Source organism: Ostrea edulis, chromosome 7 (assembly GCF_947568905.1).
Source record: "Ostrea edulis chromosome 7, xbOstEdul1.1, whole genome shotgun sequence".
Taxonomy (NCBI): Eukaryota; Metazoa; Mollusca; class Bivalvia; order Ostreida; family Ostreidae; genus Ostrea; species Ostrea edulis.
The window spans coordinates 33,842,169-33,861,781 of NC_079170.1; the positions used below are offsets into that span (position 1 = coordinate 33,842,169).

General features: G+C 35.2%; 1 protein-coding gene across 3 annotated transcripts; it reads right to left on the reverse strand.

The window, feature by feature from the left end:
* Positions 1–18,717, reverse strand: LOC125655413 (uncharacterized). Of its 3 annotated transcripts, none has more exons than XM_056144074.1 (7): positions 17,729–18,717; positions 15,217–15,367; positions 12,109–12,225; positions 11,482–11,757; positions 5,396–5,439; positions 4,312–4,486; positions 1–170 (listed from the first exon to the last, which is right to left on the reverse strand). In XM_056144074.1, exons 1-6 carry the CDS (start codon positions 18,590–18,592, stop codon positions 4,331–4,333), a joined length of 1,608 nt encoding a protein of 535 aa, XP_056000049.1. In that variant the 5' UTR covers positions 18,593–18,717; the 3' UTR covers positions 1–170; positions 4,312–4,330. The 3 variants fall into 3 exon arrangements, 2 of the variants coding, with proteins under 2 accessions (XP_056000049.1, XP_048741646.2); XR_007362741.2 differs by lacking the exon at positions 1–170 and adding an exon at positions 8,908–8,964 and having other exon boundaries at positions 4,399–4,486; XM_048885689.2 differs by lacking the exon at positions 1–170 and having other exon boundaries at positions 265–4,486.
* Between the last annotated feature and the right edge of the window lie 896 nt (positions 18,718–19,613).

Consider the following 19,613-nt stretch of genomic DNA (forward strand, 5'->3'; position numbering starts at 1 on the left):
ATTATAATATTTGTTGATATCGTAGCTATAGCACATCCCTGTCCAAAAACCAAGTTGCGGGTAACACGCCAAGATGAGTCTGAGTGAACACAACTCCAATTGGTTGTAAATTGTTTAACATACCGCTCGAGAATTTTTCATTCATATGGAGACGTCACCATTGCCGGTGTCTGTAAATTAGGAAAAATCTAAATGTTCTCAGCAGAACATACATGTACCCTGAAGTTTATATAATGCAGTAATAAAAGGAACGTGAACACGAAATACATACAATCAGGCACTTTATTGACCACTCAGAAAGGTTAATTAATTGCACATGATTTGTAAAATAAATCAATGCATTAATTCGCAATCTATCATTCTCGTGGTGGTAAATTCACTAAAATTTCAAACCACCAATATAGCCATGTTTATGGTAATCAGGAACAATACCGGTCACAGATTCATCTTGCAATAGAGAAATGTAATAAATCACGAACGATTCTAAAAATTATTTTAGGATCACCAAATCATTTTAAGTTAACGCCTTACTAAATTAGTGGGCTGACAAGATATATCACAATAGCTGATACATCATTTAACTCTGTATCTGAATCAAATAAGTATCTATCTATCTCTATATATATATATATTTTTTTTTTCAGTGAGAAAATTCTTCAGTTATTGCACAATGACCCTGGATTGATTCTCTAAAAGATACAAAATCAATCAATAGCACAAATCAATCTATCACAATCTATTCGTAGCAAAGTATGTCACTAAGCATCAATTCAAGTGCATATTATATATCCGTAAAATTCATACAATTGAATATTTGGCATCTTGCTTAAGACGACAAATGAGGGGTAGATCTATGTGTAATAATCTCAACTGAACTCTGTATATTTAAACTCTCTACAGAGTGTACGGGTATAATAATGCCTGGAATTTACCAAAAATAAGACATGTTTGTGAAACACTGATGTATGACAGCAAAGTAATTCTGGTACCCAAAGAAAGGTATCCTCACAAGGAATACACACGTGAAATATGAAAGTACTATCAACAAAGCAAAAATTGTGGCTTAGGTTAAAGGTTTTCAAAAGTAGGTCAAGCACCAAGGTGAAGGTTACAAGGTCAAACATTTTGTTGCCAAGAGTAACTTTAACAGAAAGTTTTTGTGGACAAACAGAAAAATGGACTCACCAAAAACTATATGCCCGGAATCTCTGATTAAATTTAAACCTATCTGACACGACACCACACACACACACACACATACACACACACACACACATATATATATATATATATATATATATATATAACAGTATCACTAACATAAACATAAAATACATTGATATATCATAATTGTATGGAATGTCACAAGTTTATATTTCCTATAGAAATGAAGACTTAGTATGAAATTCCAGGGGCCGTCCATATCGTAAACACAATCAATTTGCAATAAACAGAATAGCCACTAGAGTTAGACAAACAATTAAAACTTGCTCTGCTATGAATAGATTGTATCAAACAGTGATACAAACAATGTATGAGTGTCTATCTGTACATTTAACATGTACATGTATGTATGCATGTCTGTCTGTATGTATATAATCAAAAACCAAATTCCTCCCATGCCTTTATATACATGTACCAGATCACAGTCATGAATGCTAGATGCATTTGAACACAGTTTGTGATGAACACATTTGAATACAACCCAAGATTTCTCAGCTACATGTATATCAAATCTGATGCTCTTACCTTAAGACTGTGGATCATTAATTGGCAAGATCGGAATATACAGAAAAAGCAGTAGTCGCGACTGTCATCTGTTACTGTCAAAACGTTAAAAAAAAACAGTCAAACACAAAATGTCACAAATAAAATGGGCTGACACAAAGCGTGGATGACCGTGAAATTATTGGATTGAGAATATAGTTTTAAAGTGATTGATTATATATTGTTTAACATCCCACACGAGAATCTTTCACTCACATGGTGAGGTCACCACTGCCGGTGAAGGGCTACAAAATTTAGGCCTAAACTCTGCGCTTATGGCCTTTATCGTGCCACACCTGCTGTGACATGGGACTTCAGTTTTTGCCAGTCACCTCTTACGACAAACAAGGGATACTGAGGACCAATTTTAACCCAGATCCCCACGGGAATCTCAATCCACTTTGCAATTACATGTACCATAACAAATACAATGGGTATCAGGTGCAAACATGTGATATCTTCTGAAATGCTTTGAAGCTAATTAAATACTTGTAGTAATACCAAGGTTTTTCTTAAAGAGACACTACTGTAACAAATCATTTTCTACATTTTAATGAAGTGTTTTTAAAACATATATTGATAAAATGATAAAACTAATCGATACTGAAATTTTGAACAATTTGGAATTCTAAAATTTCTTCATGCTGACTTGGACTTTTGAATGCTTATTAACATCAAATGATTTTGAATGACAGCAAAGGTGTTGTGTAGAAAATTATTTAAATACCCCTTAGGGGGTCTACACTCGCCTTCCAAGTATGAAATTATTCCCTGCTTCTTATGATTGAGTAGTTATAAATCATTATCTTAACAGAAACCTTTCCATGTTCCTATTGACCAATGTTTTTACAACTGACGTGTGTCATGCTCAGATAAAAATAGCCCATACTTTCAAAGCAGTGTCGTCGCGGCTAGTCCCAATGGCAGATTCAGAGGGGGCCAGGACCCCATCCCTTTTTTTGCCACAAACTGTGAGTAAAGCTCCAGATTTGGCACCCAGAATAGCTGAGTACTTTGGCCAATATTTGACTTTCATATCCCCCTTTCGGAAATCCTAGATTTGTCACAGAGTCCTGCGTGAGTTTCTCCTAGCTCTTTGTTTTCCAATGGTCATACTGATCCCAAATTAAATTTTATTTCAAGTATGACTTTTATCTCATTTTATTTTCACCTCTTTTCTTGCAGAGTCTGTCAAAATCCTGGATTTATCCACTACACTTTCTCTCACTGGACGACATGCTGCACTGTTTACAGTCTGTGCACATGCGTCTGAAGACAGAAAGGAGGAGAATCGATATGTTTTGTATAGGCCATCAAAAAGTATTAGTTTTTACGTTAAAAGAAGAATTTTTAACTTTAGATAAGTGTTATTTTCACAAACTTCATACATTAAACTATGCAACAAAAACCAAGAAAGCACTGACAAAATTGTCATTTCATGATTTTTGCACAAAATGAGCTGTAGTGTCTCTTTAAGGTCTTGGTGTCAAGGACCTGGGCCTTTCCAATTGGGAAAAAAAGTTCATGGATAAAAGAAGTGAGGATAAAACCAAACCAGTGCATTAAGGAATAATTGGACTCCTTCTGACTTACAATTTGGTCAAAGCTTACCACATTTAAATAAGCAGAGGCCAAAATGTTTTACTTCACAATTTTGAACCAAAAATTGCAATCTATGGGCCTTTGATGATTTATGAATAAAAGGGTACCTTGCTTTGATTCATTTTCATTGTTTGGGAATTTTAAAACAAAAATTGGGAAAAATACCTGCATTTTAGCTTTGGGAATGGGGCCTTATTTCGGCATCCTACAGACCCAAAAAAAAATCCTTGAATACTTAAGACATATATTTGAATATCATATGACTGTATGCCAATACTAACAAAGAGATCATTATTAAATCATTTTCGTACACAATGTTTTGACGGACACCGAATCATACCCACCCTTTTCATTTGTGATGTCAAGTGTTTTGACTGCAACAGATGACTGTCACGAACGCTGTATATTTCCAATCATGCCAGTTATTGTTTCGTTGTCTTACCTTGTATCATTCTTTAAAAAAACACGATAAAAAGGGAAACTTAATTAAAATCTGTAACAATTGGCATCAATAACATGTAAATAATGTAAATTTCTAATCAGTTGTAGATTTCAAAACTATCTAAACTCAAAACTTTTAAAATAAAATTAATTAACATTCTACATCTTGGATTTAAAAAAATTGAAAGGTCATAGTTTAGAATATAAAACATTAAATTTAAATCCACAAGGTTAATATTTTCCCACCAGTATCAATGTTGAAGCTTGTGACAGGACAATATCATGTGTTTTAATCAATCTAATTAACATTAGATCCTTTGATCCACTAATTCTAATTAGATTGTGTTTTAATGAAAAAGGAAATATCAGATTATTCAAACACATACATACAGGAAACCATTGCAGACCATTTATCTCTTGCTTGCAATGAACTATAAAAATGGCAACAGAACTCCTAACAAACAAGAGACATTGATTATATTCTTTTTTCGATCCTGTAACCTGAATCTGAAATGACGCATCACAGGGTGTCCCTCAAGGCTGCACTGTTCTCCATGGCGACCTGCTCCAGGTTTTTTATTTTTCGTCGGAACGTCTTGGGCGATTCTTCCCTCAGAGCTGGGTTCATCAGCTGGGTCAATGTTCTCTGTCTCAGATGGTATTTAGAGTGAGTTGTCTGTGTCAAAAGAAATAAAAGAATTATTGCCCGGCTACAAATATCATTCATATACTAACAATCCAAACACCCCAGCTCCTGGGTAATCTCTCTTACTGAACAATTATCCATTCTTTATCGTGAGTTTCCAACTTTAAATTTGGAACACAATTTTCGGGACACTAAATCTATGTTTAAGATTTTTTTCTGAAAACAACGTTCCACAGTCGTTTCCTTATCATTTATTAATATTTATATCCAGCAATGTTTTATATGAAAGAAACATTTCCTGTTTCTTTGGAACTGTTGTGCACAAAAAGATTTTTCTTCTTCACATAAAAGCCTATACCTATACATCAAAATATTGTAAAGATAACACATTTGGCAGTATATTCTTTTTAACCCCCATTGAGTGAAAAAAATGTACATTTTACCTACTATGAATGGTTTATTTTGATCACATTCTAAATGTTCTGTAACATAAGGGAGATAATGCAAATGGACCAGACCGGGATTCAAACCCGGCCCCCCCGAATCTCTGGTCAGGTGATCTACCAACTGAGCTATCTGGCCACCGGCTATCGAACCCGGCTGATCGCTATACACTTCTCCCTCCCTACATGTCTTCACACTTGAAGACATCAACCCAGGATCTTAATCCCCTGGCAGGCATTTTCACTTGTCATTTCCAGGCACTGGTCTGCAACACCAAATGTAACAGGAAGGGAGAAAATGCAACGGACCAGACCAGGATTTGAACCGGGGCCCCTGAATCACCAGTCAGGCTCTTTAGCTACCAACTAACCTATCTGGCCACCGGCAATCGAAACTGTCTGACCGCTACAGTTTTCTGAATTGACTGGTTATTTTGATCATTTTCTAAATGTTCTATGAATTGACTGGTTTAACCTCTTTGTATAGAGTACTGACCTTGTAAACACCAGATGTGGAAGATGGGGTCTGGAATTTGTCATCTACAAGAAGAGAAACAGGTTAATAAAGTGTTCAATTTTAAAGGATAATTATAACCAATGAATATACTTATAAAGCACCTACATGTACCTCTGTCAATCAACAAAAAGCACCTAACCCTGTAAATCAACACAAGCACCTAACCCTGTAAATCAACACAAGCACCTAAAACTGTAAATCAACACAAGCACCTATCACTGTAAATAAACAGAGCACCAACCCCTGTCAATCAACAAAAAGCACCTAACCCTGAAAATCAACACAAGCACCTAAAACTGTAAATCAACACAAGCACCTAACCCTGTAAATCAACACAAGCACCTAACCCTGTAAATCAACACAAGCACCTAACCCTGTAAATCAACACAAGCACCTAACCCTGTAAATCAACACAAGCACCTAAAACTGTAAATCAACACAAGCACCTAACCCTGTAAATCAACACAAGCACCTAACCCTGTAAATCAACAAAAAGCACCTAACCCTGTAAATCAACACAAAGCACCTAACCCTGTAAATCAACAAAAAGCACCTAACCCTGTAAATCAACACAAGCACCTAACCCTGTAAATCAACACAAGCACCTAAAACTGTAAATCAACACAAAGCACCTATCACTGTAAATAAACAGAGCACCAACCCCTGTCAATCAACAAAAAGCACCTAACCCTGAAAATCAACACAAGCACCTAACCCTGTAAATCAACAGAAGCACTAGGGCTGGGATGATTCAGGGTTTGCTCGATTCGGTTCGGTTTCGATTCCGAACAGCACGGTTCGGTTATTTTCGATTCGGTTCATGTTAGGTCCAATTTATCTAATGACAGCACAAAAATTAACAATTTTAATGAGTAGCATATTTGATTTGATTTTATTCAAGTTATATAACTATATGTTTTTATTTGTAAACATCATATCTATTTATAATGACATTTTACAACTTTGATAGAAAAAAGAAAACACTGACAGTCTATTAAGATTTGTTATATTAATGTACTGCAAAGTTTTTGATTATTAAACAAATCTATAGTGAATCTAAAATGTATATGATATTGTTTTCATTGAATGGATATGTAAAAATTCAAGAATTCTATCAATTGAGAGTCTTTGAAAATATCTCCTTTATTGATTTACTTCTCTCATATTAACTGTCAAATCTGTGTCATTACTTACAATGTTGATTTCACTCCACCACTGACAGAAATGCTATTTATGATATAAAGATAAACTGCAATGATCTTATGGACCATATTATGTTGGTATCTGAGTGGTGAAAATGCTAACTATCAAGACAGTAGTGATTTAAATCTCTGTTGCATGAAAAACCACATGTTCTGCACATCACTTCGATGCCATATTTGTTGTTTTGGTGTGTCACTATGTAAAATCTAAACTGAACCGAACCGAAATCCAGAATTTGTAATCGGTGCATCGAATCGAAAGGCATGAATCGCAGTGCACCGAAATTTTCGGTGCACCGCACAGCCCTAACAAGCACCTAACCCTGTAAATCAACACAATACACATACCCCTGTAAATCAACACAGAGAGTCCCTACCAAAGTAACTTAATGCACACATTGAATTTCTATTCCATAGAATTAAGGCACAAAACAGTGCTGCAATGTAAATTTAGAGAAAAAAAAAGTTCTGGCAGCTGGTTGTCAAGGGGGTGTGTCCCCATACCAAACTAGGTTATACAAAAATAACCTGCATTCCTCAATTTGAATTTGACCAATCAGAGACTAGATTACAATGAGAATTAAATTATTAGAAAATAATCTGAAAAGAATTTAAAACCCTTGCTGGATTCAAACCCATGACCTACATGCAGTTCAGCAGTCAATATGCAAACCTACTGAGCTACTCAAAAAGGAATATACAAATATTGCTGACATTGATTTTTTCACACGTTTTAAAAGGAAGTCAGCCATTTCTAAGTACGTGTTACGTTGTATACAAATTTACATGCATTTTGTCTTCCTTGTGCTTGTAGTAATTAATTCTAATAGTCCGTTCGCCGAAATATTGTGATAATTAACCACAATACAGACTTAAATCTAAGCCCCCATTTCAAAAAGTCTAGTTAATTAGGTTAAGGTAGTCACGTGGTACATGTATAGTGATGTCACATACGCCCTTCTTCAATCAACTGATTGTGAAAGTAGTGTGAGAAATAATTAAAAATTCAGCTTTTAGGGACATAATTTATTCACCATGGACAACATTTAATTCGATGTTGACAAATTTCACGAGTTTTATAAGTTTTCGCCACCATGCAGTGCATACAAATAGCGATGTAAATACTAAAATACATAGCGAGGAAAGCGAGTATGAAATCGACAAAATTCAAATTGCGGTAAATGTTTCTATATGGGTTCACTGTCTACACACTATTTGGTAATGTTATTCCTTTATACATGTACATCTGTAATATTGCCATTGCTTTTTAAAAAATAAACAGTGCAATTATTATCTATTTTTGGAGTAGACAAATTATGTTACGTTACTTTGTTGACCTAACTACTGTGACGGGTGCATTTTTGGAAAGACAAAAAAAGAAAAAGGAAAAACATGTGTCACACACACAAATCAATAAAATTAATTTAGAATGGAGATCACAATATTTTATTTTAATAAAGCAATCTTAAGTATTAGATCTGCACATCGTTAGAAAGTGGGAGCACTCAAGATGTTACGAGTTCAACAAGAAATAACTTTATAATTCAATTTAAAAATACAATATTCTATTATTTACAATTAAATATTCAATTATTTTGTATCTTCAATTTTTTTGTAAACGTACCAGTTGGTAGAAACTGGAAGCACAAGTTATATGTTGTTACAAGGTGAAGATCAGTTGATCCGAGTGTGTATTGAATCTGAAGACCAGACCGGAATTATGTTATTTAATTTTGAAGGCCTAGCAGTGCTTATAGCTTCGATATATCCATTTACTCGCAGTTTATATGGGTCTCTCTCCAAGCGGTTTTTGAAAAGGTGACTGGGTATATTTTTTAAAGGAAAAGTTCTTGCTCGAACAAAAAATCATCCACGTCTGTTTTTCTCATACATGTACTTTCCTTCGAAAAATTAAAAAATACTCAGTCTAAATCCTTTCTACCAACAACTAGTACACCCTTACATGGCACAAAACACCTTAATGCAAAGTTATTTACAAGCCGTTAACATGATTAGTTTTTTGTCGATTAAATCTAATCTGTTTATGAAATGGCTAATAGATGTTTACAACCCAAGGGTGCATATGACGTCACACATAATGGCGTGTAAAATAGCGAAAGTATATATGCATATAGCAAGATTTGAATTTCATTGCTTTCAAACTCGAAAACTATGCAAAATATTTCATTAAAAAAAAATCAAAGTAGTTTTAGGAATGAAAAGAATTAATTTTGCAAAAAAGAATGAAAAAATTTAGAAACATGCATTGTGTCCTTTATGTTAAATTACCACAATTCATCTACCGCCTATAGGTAACCACAAACCACTAACCATCAAACTGTCAACCTGCAATATAACCAAAATGAATCTACCACCCGAAAACAACGACAAATGACCTACACCTACATGTAACATGTAACATGTACTCTCACACCCTAAAGGTGACTAAATATCACATACAGTTCAACATCAATATCTCAGATACCTTGGATATGTCAAAGTGATCTGGGAAATCTCAACTACATTTTCATTACTTTTAACCTCATGCAGTATCTCCCACTCTCGAATATCTCTAAGTTTTTTCTTGGCCCCAATGAGTTTGAGATAATGAGGTTTAACTGTAGTATATACCCCCTGTAAAAAACAACATATGTTACTGATTAGGTTTGTTACTGACTGTTTACAGGGTTTGATACTAAGGCATGTACGTCCGACCGACCGACCGAGGCTACTAACAGATTAAATGATAGGTCTGGTCGGGTAAAATGCCGGTTTACTAGTCCGACTGATTGTGTTGAAATAATAAACAAGAAACCTTAGTTCAAACCATAAGATATTCTATTTTTAACTAAAAAAATGAAAGAAAGTAGTAGTGAGCAAGCTCTCATACCCTACGCTCCAACATTGCTTGACAATGCCTCATATAATGAATGGTAATGCTATCCATTACTACAAGAGCAGGACAAAGGGACTCGAAAGTCTTGGTTCAAAAGGGGCATAACTCCTAGAAAAAGTACTGAATCAGAATTTCCTGGGATTATGCACATCTACACAGTGTGTCCTTCTTAACTACAAAGTTTTGCGAAATTCTGTTGTCAATGAGCGGTGTCAGAGGAGTTGCGCTGACAAGAACAGGACAGATGGGCTCGAAATTCTAAGTTCAAAAGGGGCATAACTCCCAGAAAAATTAATGAATCAGAATGCCCTGGGAATATGCACATCTACACGGTATGTCCTTATCAACTATAAAGTTTCACAAAATTCTGTTGAGCGGTCTCAGAGGAGTTTGTGCTGACAAAAAAGGGACTAACGTACAGGTCAAAAACAGTATACCATCCGTAACTTCGTTGCATGGGGTATAATAAATGTTAAAACTCCGTGAACAATTTTAAACCGCATAATGACGTAATCTCTATTTTAGTTGTAATAAATAAGTCACAGTCATACATGTAATTAAGTGAAATTTTACGACGTCTAATCGTTGTCAATTAAAAATATGAATGCGTGTAAAGTTTTGTTTCGGGTAAATAGATATAAATTGAAATCATTTTAATTTTAAAAAACCCTGTTTATTTGAATTGAATGTAAAAAAGTTTTAATCAATTCAATAAATTATGCTGTAAACAGTCATTTTTGTGCGGGGATATCTCCATTCAAATACGACTTCTCAACCTCAAAGAAAGATGTTCAAGAGAAAAAAAAGAAAAGGTAAGGAACAAAAGAAACAAAGCAGGCATAAAATGAAATCAAAATTAAAAAAAAAAAAATTGTCGAGGTAATTTTCTTAAAAAAAAAAAATCTGAATAATTTCTGTGCCGGGTAGAATTTAAAGAAACAGAAAATGTTGTGTTTTAAAATAAAAGCATCAATGATGAGACTAAAGATTTTTTAAAAAGACAATTAAATATGTTTTAGTTCAAACATAACGTTTGTTATTTGAGTTAAGTATCTAAATATGGAGAAACTATCAGTTTTTCTTCTGGAAATTTGGTCAGGGTTAGTGGATGTACGGTCATGCAGGTCTAGGAAAAATCAGCCCAACTGGTCTAGTGCTCAAAAAAGTAAATGTCAAACCCTGGTTTACTGAAATACAGCAGGTTGTTTAAAGTTCATAGCAGCGAGAAAAAGTCAAGTAACACACCTAATAAGTGTTTTGTTTTGTGGAGGATCAACATGCTTAATTCGTAAAGGTGTACAAGAAAAATACAATTTCTAAGATGTTCTGGATGCTATGTTGCCATCTAAAGTTCAATACCGTATTTACTCGCCTATAAGTCGGATTTTTTGGGAGTTAAATTTTGGTCCGAAAGTCTGTGTCCGACTTATACATTGTAGGAGTATCGTAAGAGGATTAGTATTTCTCTGGATGGCGTAATGTATAGCCTAGTATTTTTCAAACAACAAAATCATGGACGAAATAAACAAATAGTAATTGTTTAATTTGTTGAGAATAAAAAGTGAAATATCGACGTCATATCCCAAAACATTATTGGAACACAGATAAAATACATAAGAGTATTGAAATGAAATTGATTTGTTGGGGAAAATATCAAATATCGATTCATTTCTCAAAATATTATATGAAACACAGGTAAAAACATTAGAGCATTGATTTGAAATTGTCAACCGATTCTTGCAAAAAAGTTAGACCGACTTATAAATGAGTCAATGGCAGTTCCCTAAAAAATAACCTAAAAACTATACAATCGACTTATAGGCGAACCGACTTATAGGTGAGTATATATATACAGTACTCTCCGTCTAAATAAATTTAGACAGCAATCATGTGACACGTTTTATTCAATGATATAGTGTCATTTTAGTCCGAGGCGAAACAAAAGAAAGTGATGAGTCGGCACCTACCCCCTGATGCTGTGGTATAGTAACCAGTTTTACTCCATGTTTTAATCCTCTGGAGATTTCCCTCTCGGATTGGTGTAGAATTTCTAAGGAATTCAACTTCATCCTCATCGATGTGAGAAGACTCACTGTAACTGTAGGAGGCAGTGGAGTTATCTCCCCTGTATGTATCTGTCGGACTTGGTCGGTAGCTGACATCAGTGCAATACGATGATTTGTCCAAGTCTGATAAATCTGATGAACTGCTCCAAGCTGAATCCGATTCATAGCCTTCTGTGCCTATACATAAAATCAACATCATTAAGAAATGTTAGATTGTTTTCCTGATCTGTATGCCAGCAAAGGTTCTTGGTAAACATGAAACATTTCTTCTCAACTCATTTCTGAAATACCTCAATTCAGGTCAATAACAATTTTCGAGACAATTAAGTGTTACCCTTTTAAAAGTTCACACAAATGCATGAACCGAACAAGTTTAAATCAACAGATACAAAATTATGTTGAAATTTCTATATTTTCTCAATACAATGTACTCCATTTTGTTTTGGCATCAAGGTAACACCATTGTCTCAGTGAATTGCACTTCGTGAGAGCTTCCTTCTAAAACTTCAGAATATGGAGGTCCCTTACTATCTGCTGCGGCTGAGGTGTGAGATTGGTGTGACGAGGCTATCGTCATCGGCCCCGGGGTCGGGCTCTCAAGCGTGTGATCAATCTCATCCAATCTGTGTCTCAGATCTCTGCTGCCTGTGAAAATCAAAAGGAGGCTGCGAGTAATTTGCAATATTCATGTGTAAATGTGGTAGTAATTGAGATTTTTTGACTGTACTATAGTCTCGTCCTGATGTTGTGCATTCAGGCTTGCACTGTAAACCATATTCAGCACCAGACCTTGAAGTATATCATAATGTAATACATATACTCCTCATATTGAATGGTATCTAATTCGACATTTTTTTCTAATATTAAGCAGCTGTCGGATCAAATAAATTTGAATGTATCAGAGTTGTGTTATACATGTTGAGAAAACATTGAAGAATTTGGAAATAAATTTGTAAATTTTTCGTTTCCAACGAAATTAAACTGATGATATCTGATTCAATAACTTAATTTAATTCACAATTTTACTTTTTGCTGCTTAATTCTTTTTTTTTTTAAATATGAATTGAACTATGTAGATAAAAAAAGTGAATTATTTAGGCAAGAAAGTGAATTATGTACAAAACAAGAGGTCCATGGGCCACATCGCTCACCTGAGTCACCTTGGTCCATATCAGAAGATTTTCCATATCTATTTGCATGTAAAATCGTAGTCTCTATTATGGCCCCAAACCTACCCCTGGATGCCATGGTTTTTGCAAACTTGAATCTACACTATGTCAGAAAGCTTTCATGTAAATGTGAACTTCTTTGGCCCAATGGTTCTTGAGAAGATTTTCAAAAGATTTTCCCTATATATTTGTATGTAAAACTTTGATCCCCTATTGTGGCCCCATCCTACCCCAGGGGGCCATGATTTTAACAAACCTGAATCTGCACTATACCAGAAAGCTTTCATATAAATCTCAGCTTTTCTGACTTAGTGGTTCTGGGAAGATTTTTAAAGATTTTTCCTATATATTTGTATGTAAAACTTTGACCCCCTATTGTGACCCAATCCGACCCCCGGGGGCCATGATCTTAACAATTTAAAATCTGTACTATATCAGGAAGCTTTCATATAAATCTCAGCTTTTCTGGCTCAGTGGTTCTTCAGAAGAAGATTTTAAAAGATTTTTCCTATAAATTTGTATGTAAAACTTTGATGCCCCCCTTGAGGCCCCATCCAATACCCGGGGTCCATGATTTTAACAAACTTGAATCTGCACTATATCAACAACAACAACAACAAAACGAAAAAAAAAAAAAAAAAAAAAAAAAAACCCTTGACCCCCTATTGTGGCCCCATCCGATCCCGGGGGCCATGATTTTAACAATTTAGAATCTGTACTATATCAGGAAGCTTTCATATAAATCTCAGCTTTTCTGACTCAGTGGTTCTTGGGAAGATGATTTTTAAGAAGATTTTTAAAGATTTTTCCTATATATTTGTATGTAAAACTTTCACCCCCTATTGTGGCCCCATCCGACCCCCCGGGGCCATGATTTTAACAATTTAAAATCTGTACTATATCAGGAAGCTTTCATATAAATCTCAGCTTTTCTGGCTCAGTGGTTCTTGAAAAGAAGAATTTTAAAGATTGTTCCTATATACTTGTATGTAAAACTTTGATCCCCTATTGTGGCCCCATCCTACCCCAGGGGGCCATGATTTTAACAATTTAGAATCTGCATTATATAATGAAGATTTCATATAAATCTCAACTTTTCTGGCTCAGTGGTTCTTATGAAGAAGATTTTTAAAGATTTTCCCTATATATTTGTATGTAAAACTTTGATCCCCTATTGTGGCCCCATCCGACCCCCGGGGGCCATGATTTTAACAATTTAGAATCTGCATTATATAAGGAAACTTTCATATAAATCTCAGCTTTTCTGGCTCAGTGGTTCTTGAGAAGAAGATTTTTAAAGATTTTCCCTATATATTTGTATGTAAAACTTTGATCCCCTATTGTGGCCCCATCCGACCCCCGGGGGCCATGATTTTAACAATTTAGAATCTGCATTATATAAGGAAACTTTCATATAAATCTCAGCTTTTCGGACTCAGTGGTTCTTGAGAAGAAGATTTTTAAAGATTTTCCCTATATATTTGTATGTAAAACTTTGATCCCCCATTGTGGTCCCATCCGACCCCCGGGGGCCATGATTTTAACAATTTAGAATCTGCACTACCTAATAAAGCTTATCTATAAATTTCATCTTTTCTGGCCCAGTGGTTCTTGAGAAGAAAATTTTTTAATGACCCTACCCTATTTTTACCTTTTCTTGATTATCTCCCCTTGGAAGGAGGTCTGGCCCTTTATTTTAACAATTTAGAATTCCCTTTACCTAAGGATGTTTTATGCCAACCTTGGTTGAAATTGGCCCAGTGGTTGTTGAGAAGAAGTTGAAAATGTGAAAAGTTTACAGACAGACAGACGGACGGACGCCGGAATACGGGTGATCAGAAAAGCTCACTTGAGCTTTCAGCTCAGGTGAGCTAAAAATTAAATCATGTAGCTAAAATAGTCTATGCCTGCTGCCCAATTCCTTTCACTATTTGTGAAAAAAATTATTATAAATAAACATATCACTAAAGTGAATTATGTATAGGTAAGAATGTGAATTATGTATAGGTAAGAAAAGTGAATTATGTATAGGTAAGAAAGTGAATTATGTATAGGTAAGAAAGTGAATTATGTATAGGTAAGAAAGTGAATTATGTATAGGTAAGAAAGTGAATTATGTATAGGTAAGAAAGTGAATTATGTATAGGTAAGAAAGTGAATTATGTAAAGGTAACAAAGTGAATTATGTATACTAGGTAAGAAAGTGAATTATGTATAGGTAAGAACATAAATTATGTATAGGTAAGAAAGTGAATTATATAAAGGTAAGAAAGTGAATTACATATAGGTAAGAAAGTGAATTATGTATACTAGGTAAGAAAGTGAATTATGTATACTAGGTAAGAAAGTGAATCATGTATAGGTAAGAAAGTGAATTATGTAGATATGATAAAGTGTATTATGTAGATAACAAAGTGAATTACATACATATAAAAGTGAATCATGTGGATATAAGAAAGTGAATTACGTAAATGTCGAAGATCTGCCTTGATGTCCATTAAGAGCTGATAGTTTAAGACGTTGAAATCTTGATATCGGATAGCATGAATCACCAAGACAACAATCGCAAGGAACCCGCTAACTCGACGACAGAAAATGTGCCAGGCATAGGCAGCTTCCTGTGAGGAGATAATCAAAAGTTTGTACAACACGTACACATCAATTTGTACAACTCGTACACATCAATTTGTACAACACGTACACATCAATTTGTACTACACATATACATCAATTTGTACTACACATATACATCAATTTGTACTACACATATACATCAATTTGTACAACACGTACACATCAATTTGTACAACTCATATACATCAATTTGTACAACACGTACACATCAATTTGTACAACACGTACACATCAATTTGTACTACACATATACATCAATTTGTACTACACATATACATCAATTTGTACTACACATATACATCAATTTGTACAACACGTACACATCAATTTGTAAAACACATATACATCAATTTGTACTACACATATACATCAATTTGTACAACACGTACACATCAATTTGTACAACACGTACACATCAATTTGTACTACTGTTTACACATATACATCAATTTGTACTACACATATGCATCAATTTGTATTACACATATACATCAATTTGTACAACACGTACACATCAATTTGTACAACACGTACACATCAATTTGTATACAACACATATATCATACATCAATTTGTACAAAACATACACATCAATTTGTTACCATGGTTACAAGGCATTTAAAGGTACATGGAAGTGCAATTATAGAATAGAATATTTATTCAACCAATTTGGGTCCTGACAGAGCACCATTAGGATGCACAAAGTCCAAAAATCACAGACACACACGTGACAAAGGAAATCACAACCAGTTGCACTGCATCATGATTATATACACTTCCTAAAGTAAGAAAAAATACAAAATATCTAAACATTTATTTACATTTCTTAAAGTAAGAAAAAAACAAAACATCTAAACATTTATTTACAATTCTTTATAAAGGATTGCACCCACAGTACAGTTTGAGTTATCAATCCCGGAATCACAAAGATTTGAATGATACTGTTGGGCTGAAACGATATGCCCCCTTCACGATACAATACATATTGCAATACTTATGCCACGATTCAATACTTTCAATACGATACAATTTACAGAAGAAACCTATAATAACATTCAAGAAAAGTTTAATTACTAAGATTCACATTCATAATTTTAATTTTAGCAAAATGTTTCCAAATTGCCTAATGGTAAGATGCATGTTAATTGGCTCTGTAGTTTAAACTGATAAAGTTTATCATCATTTTCGTAAGACTCCAGGTAAACAACATTCTGAACATTATTTGGCACTATTTTGTCCCTCATGCAGGTAAAAATAATCAATACAGGCCGAACCTGATGTATTTTACTGAACCAGTTTGTAATTATAAACGTATCGAACCGAAATCGAGGCAATGAATTGAACATTGAATCGATGGTTTATATTGAACATGCAGTATCAATATTTTGGTGAATCATTTCAGCACTAAATGATAGAAGCAGAGAACATTGACAGGTTTTTTTTTCAGTTAAAACTTTTCTGACTGCCAAAAACTGTGTCAATGTTCTCTGCTTCTAAATGGCACATAGAACTACAATTTTTGGATGTATTTGCTTAAAATGTTGATATAAGTTTAAGTGACAATTTGTTATTGATAAAAATGTTACTCATTCATTTGAATTTTCTCATGTACTTTCGTTGTCATTTTTACGGGTAAAAGGTCATGCCAAAGTCACGTGATTCGCAACCGTGATTGTAACCCTGAAACTAATGAACCACTGATGACTCAATAAACATGATAAAAGTACTGCAATGCCAATAATATATATATAAAATCTGATAATAGCCGTATCAACAAATATCTCCCAAAACATCAACAATTCTTCCACTCTACACACAGTGTATGCATCAGAGTGTAATGCGATGACATCCGATGCCACATAGTCATCATCATAATAAAGGGTCACTGTTTGCCCAACTCTCTATTTTGTATTGCTTATATATATAGGAGTTATGAGATTGATCACTGTTCATTATCTTCACCTTTCATGGCAGACAAGTTTTTGAAAAGTATATAATCAATTTCTGTAAAACCTCTATCTTACATTATACATATAGATAATTTTTACATGGGACACATTCTTATCATGAAAGTGTTAATTTCACATTCTACATATGTAACTGGAGTCTGATATTCTAATATATATATTTGTAGTTTCTGTGGAAACGAGGGGGTTATTTATATTCGGTCTTTCCTATCAGACCGAATATAAATAATCCCTCGTTTCCACAGAAACTGATATATTTAATACTATGTCGAGAAAAAATGATGGGGATATATTTCTTCCAAGAGCAGTAAGAGAACAAAGAAACATTTTCCGCATCTGTTTGGTGTTACGTACCTTAATGTGTAAGTGAATATTTACCTCGGTGTTAGTCTCCTCTGTGTAGCCACTGATGAACATTGTGATGATAAATCTCTCTATGATGATATTTAGAGTCATAATACCAAACATCCAGAAACGCGCAGGTGCTGTTCGAGGGGTAGACGTCAGTAAATATGAGAGCATGATAGACAACGTGTAATACACCACTGAATAAAACCCAGAAAACTCCCCAAGCATCGTCCTCTGCAGGTGAACAATCTTGTCAAAAATGTCGTTAATGAGAATACGTTGATCGTTGGTCATCTTGTGGAAGTCGGAGATAATCGCATGAAGGTTTTCGGAGGAGGAGTTGATAATGAGGCTGAGGTTGGTCGACTGTTGCATGATGACTTCCTGGTTCCGGAGAGCCTCTCTCTGTAGGACAGTCGTAGCTGCTAGATTCTCTGCCACTTCATCAGAAGCTCGGCTAAGTCTCTTGATCGTATTCTGTGTTTTTTCGTGCCAGACCTGTGACTGGAGAAAGTAACAAATGTTCTGGGTGTGTGTGAAGAAGGTGGTCAGTGAAGGCCTGTCCGCCTCTGTGATGTCCAACAAACACTCCCTCGTGCTCATTCCCTCATCACACTGGTAGGAGTCCCTCCCCTGTACCTGTAAGAAACAGTTGAGATACGCCAGCGCCAGTCTGGTCTGTGTCTCGTCCGTCAGGTGCTTACAGCCTTCCTGGAGTGACGTCAGGGTGTTGGTCCAACATTTCCCGTACTCCGGCATCTGTGCCTGAGTCTGTAGAAGTTCGTACTGGGTTTTTCCAGACTCGTATTGTTTTTTGTCTACGTCGCTAAATCCTACACGGCAGCGCACGGATGTACACAAACATAGAATAAACAAAACAGAGATCCGCCACATTTTTTAAATGTTACAGTCAAAGCGACAAAATAGCTTCAGCCTGCATGCTGCCCGCAGCTGCTTTGTTTAAACCTGATGATGATATCCATACATCATTACAAATACCAGTTTCATTTTCAATTTAAATATTATTCGGAATACCTCTAATCCATTCGGTGTCAAGTCGATCCGTCCCACGGTTGATCCATCCCTAGTCGATCCGTCTCTATGTTTCGTCCCCTTGTCGATCCGGCACACTGAGCTTAGTCAATCAGACCCTAGAAAATAATGGAAGTTTTTGCATGCATATTTTTACCCCAAGTAGCAGGGATGTTATAAAACAAATTTTTGGTCTAAATTATGGCTGTCGGATTTAGGTATGCAAATAAAATTGCTTATAATTTTTGTTTGTAGTGGCGGATCCATGGGGCGCCACTTTCTGAGGCAGGGGGCATGGGGGCCGCCTTGAGGCCCCCAGTGGGTCCAGGGCGATATCCTTGGAGGGGGGGGGAGCTCCTCGGTTTTACAGATTTTATAGGGCTTGAAACATGTCTCGGATTATTTAGTCATTTGTACTATTTTCTTTCATTTTTAATAAGGTGAAATTAATAAAATGACGCACATTTCAAGGGTTTTGGGGAAAAAATAAGTTCTCCCAATAAAGTGATTCAAGAAATCAAAAGGTATTGTCGTTTATTTCTCCGTGAGTGGAAGAAATCATTGCTTCTTTTATCGTTTAGTACATTTTTCTAAACAAGTACCACGATTAATTACCTCGAATTAAATTTTTTTAGAAGGTTGGGGGGGGGGGGGGGGGGGGGGGGGGGGGGGGGAGGGTGCCCCTTCAATCCGCCACTGGTTTGGAGTACGAAAAATTGCAGCATTTGGTGAAAGTTTGAAATAACCAGCACCACAACTTTTGTTGTACACAGTCTATGATTATCATGATCATTATTATACATATATTGAAAAGAAAAATTCGGAATGCTATTTGCATTGGTTGCATGTCGTTTCAACATGATCAGACTGAACTAGTATCGAG